This window comes from Haemaphysalis longicornis, unplaced genomic scaffold (genome assembly GCF_048455015.1).
Source record: "Haemaphysalis longicornis isolate Haplotype H1 unplaced genomic scaffold, Haemaphysalis longicornis Haplotype H1 scaffold_1, whole genome shotgun sequence".
In the NCBI taxonomy this organism is placed as follows: Eukaryota; Metazoa; Arthropoda; class Arachnida; order Ixodida; family Ixodidae; genus Haemaphysalis; species Haemaphysalis longicornis.
The window spans coordinates 156,757,579-156,759,721 of NW_027526203.1; the positions used below are offsets into that span (position 1 = coordinate 156,757,579).

At 51.5% G+C, this 2,143-nt stretch overlaps 1 protein-coding gene across 1 annotated transcript; it reads left to right on the forward strand.

The window, feature by feature from the left end:
• Nucleotides 1-646: 646 nt before the first annotated feature.
• Nucleotides 647-1,237, forward strand: LOC144155366 (uncharacterized). Its single transcript, XM_077686742.1, has one exon. It carries the CDS (start codon nucleotides 647-649, stop codon nucleotides 1,235-1,237), a length of 591 nt encoding a protein of 196 aa, XP_077542868.1.
• Nucleotides 1,238-2,143: the final 906 nt, after the last annotated feature.

The window sequence follows — 2,143 nt, forward strand, 5'->3', positions numbered from 1 at the left end:
GCTAGAGGGATACGGGGGTTTTGTTCCCTCGTGGGTGTCGGACGGTTTCCTCATGCACGGATGCTTGTCCACCATTCGGTTTCAGTTGCAAGACCATAAGTTAAGCTGAGCGATGCGCTCCTTGCAGCTCTCATCACGTCTTGTGAACTCGCAGGGTGAGGCGTTTTTTGGCTCGAAGGGGCAGTGTGGAAGCCAAGTGTACAAAATCAAAGCACAAAAAAGAGGACACGCGCTTTCCAAATAGGTGGGGATTGAGCGAGTAGTGGTAGCGGAAGTATAAACGTTCTTGAAGTCAGCAAGGCTAGTTCGTTGCACGAGGCGGCGACCGGAGGCTGAGCCAGCCGGTGACCGGAGCAGCTCCCTTGAAGGGACGCTGAAGACAACCAGCGAATGGGTTTTGACCTTCCTGCAGCCATTTTAGCGCTGATTCGGTGCCGAAAGACACCTTAATTGCTCGGAAATCGCAAATCAAACGCTGATCAAACGTGACGCCAACAGGGACTGCAGTTATCATCAGCGGCAATGCCGGCCGTTGCCTCGAGCGAAGAGGACAAAGCAGGCGGAGGAGCTCGCGGGTCGGTAGGTCCGCGCTCGTTCGATCGCGTGGTTTCATCGGACGCAGACTGCTTTAATGTGACCGCTCAGCATGGAGGAAGGAGTGGAGCAGAAGAAGCGCACCGTGGCCACGCAGGCGTTCTGTCCTCCGCAGCAGGACCGCCAGCCCAGCGTCAAGTGCGGGCAGACGGATACAGAGGAGGAAGGTGAGAGCGAGATATTCGACAGCAGCCAGGAGGTGAGCTCGGGGCTCGACGGGGAGGCTGACGAGTGCTGCCACGGGGACGAAGAGGACGAGTGGCTGGACAAGATGCTGTCGCAGCTGGGCCTGCCGCGCTGTGAGGAGCTGAGCGGAGGTGCCGCCGCAGTGCCCCCGGTGGACGGCAGAGAGCCGGCCCCCGTCGAGCGTGACCTGGACGAGCTGAGGGCGGAAGAGCACTACCACAGGGAGCTCCGGGACGTGCTTTGGACCATCGTGTCGGTCAAGGTGGACGACACGGGGGTGGCTGCGGCGCAGATGCGCGCCGCCTGGAAGCTGTACGAGCGCAACACAAAGACCATGGACGCCCTGATCCGCGACAAGGAGCGGGCCCTGGGCGTCCTCAAGGAGGAGCTGCAGCAGCTCCAGCTGGAGAACCAGTCGCTCCGGGAGAAAATATGCGCCGCCCCGGCGCCCTCCTGAGCGTCGCCAGCAGGTACACGCCGCCCGGAGGAAGAAGTGCTCCCTGAGAGAGACTCCCTGGGGCGGAAGGGCCGTGACTCACATTGTCCGTGACTGGCATTGTTCTGTCAACTTCGGGCTGCATGGGGTTGTCCTGCTCTTGCTTTTCTGTTTTTTTCACCTGCTTTGCACTCGCCACTGTGTTCTCTTCTATTCTCGTGAGAATAAAACTTCGTGAACAAAATGGCCTGAATGTTGTGGCTTCGTTTGATTTCATTCGGCTTGGAATTTAAAGCGTTTAAAACTACGGTTTGTCCACTCATTGCGGAAGAAAAAACGAAGGAAAATTGTTTTTTGAAAATTTGTTTATTGACGAAAATGAGTATGCACTTGTTCCGTTAGCTTTAATTCGTTGTTGTAATTTGTTCTTCATGAAGTTTTATTAGTCCGCTGATGCAAGTCACGCCAGGAGATTGGACCGACAGATGGCGCCACCAGGGTGTCGGAACAAAATGAAAACCGGAATAGAAAAACGAAACGAAAAACGATATTTTTGGCTGGAACGAAAACGAAAACGTAACGATATTTATTATTTCGTTCAGGAGCGAAACCGGAAAATTCTCGTTTCGGTTTTCGGTTCGAGTTGGACTTTCAGGTATTTCCGGAGTGATTTCAATTGCCATTTAGAGAGGTAAACGATTTCCGTCGATTCGCTGGCATAAAATCGTCTTTCGTCTCGCGGTACCGTCTCTGTTTTGGCAGGCTTGCAGCCTGATTCCATACTCTCTCAGTTTGTGCATTTATTTATTTATTTATTTATTTATTTATTTATTTATTTATTTATTTATTTATTTATTTATTTATTTATTTATTTATTTATTTATTTATTTATTTATTTATTTATTTGTCTGAATAAAATACTAACGT

What these genes read in the sequence shown, in the direction of transcription:
- LOC144155366 (XM_077686742.1), top strand. Translation starts at nt 647, where the DNA reads ATGGAGGAAGGAGTGGAGCAGAAGAAGCGCACCGTGGCCACGCAGGCG.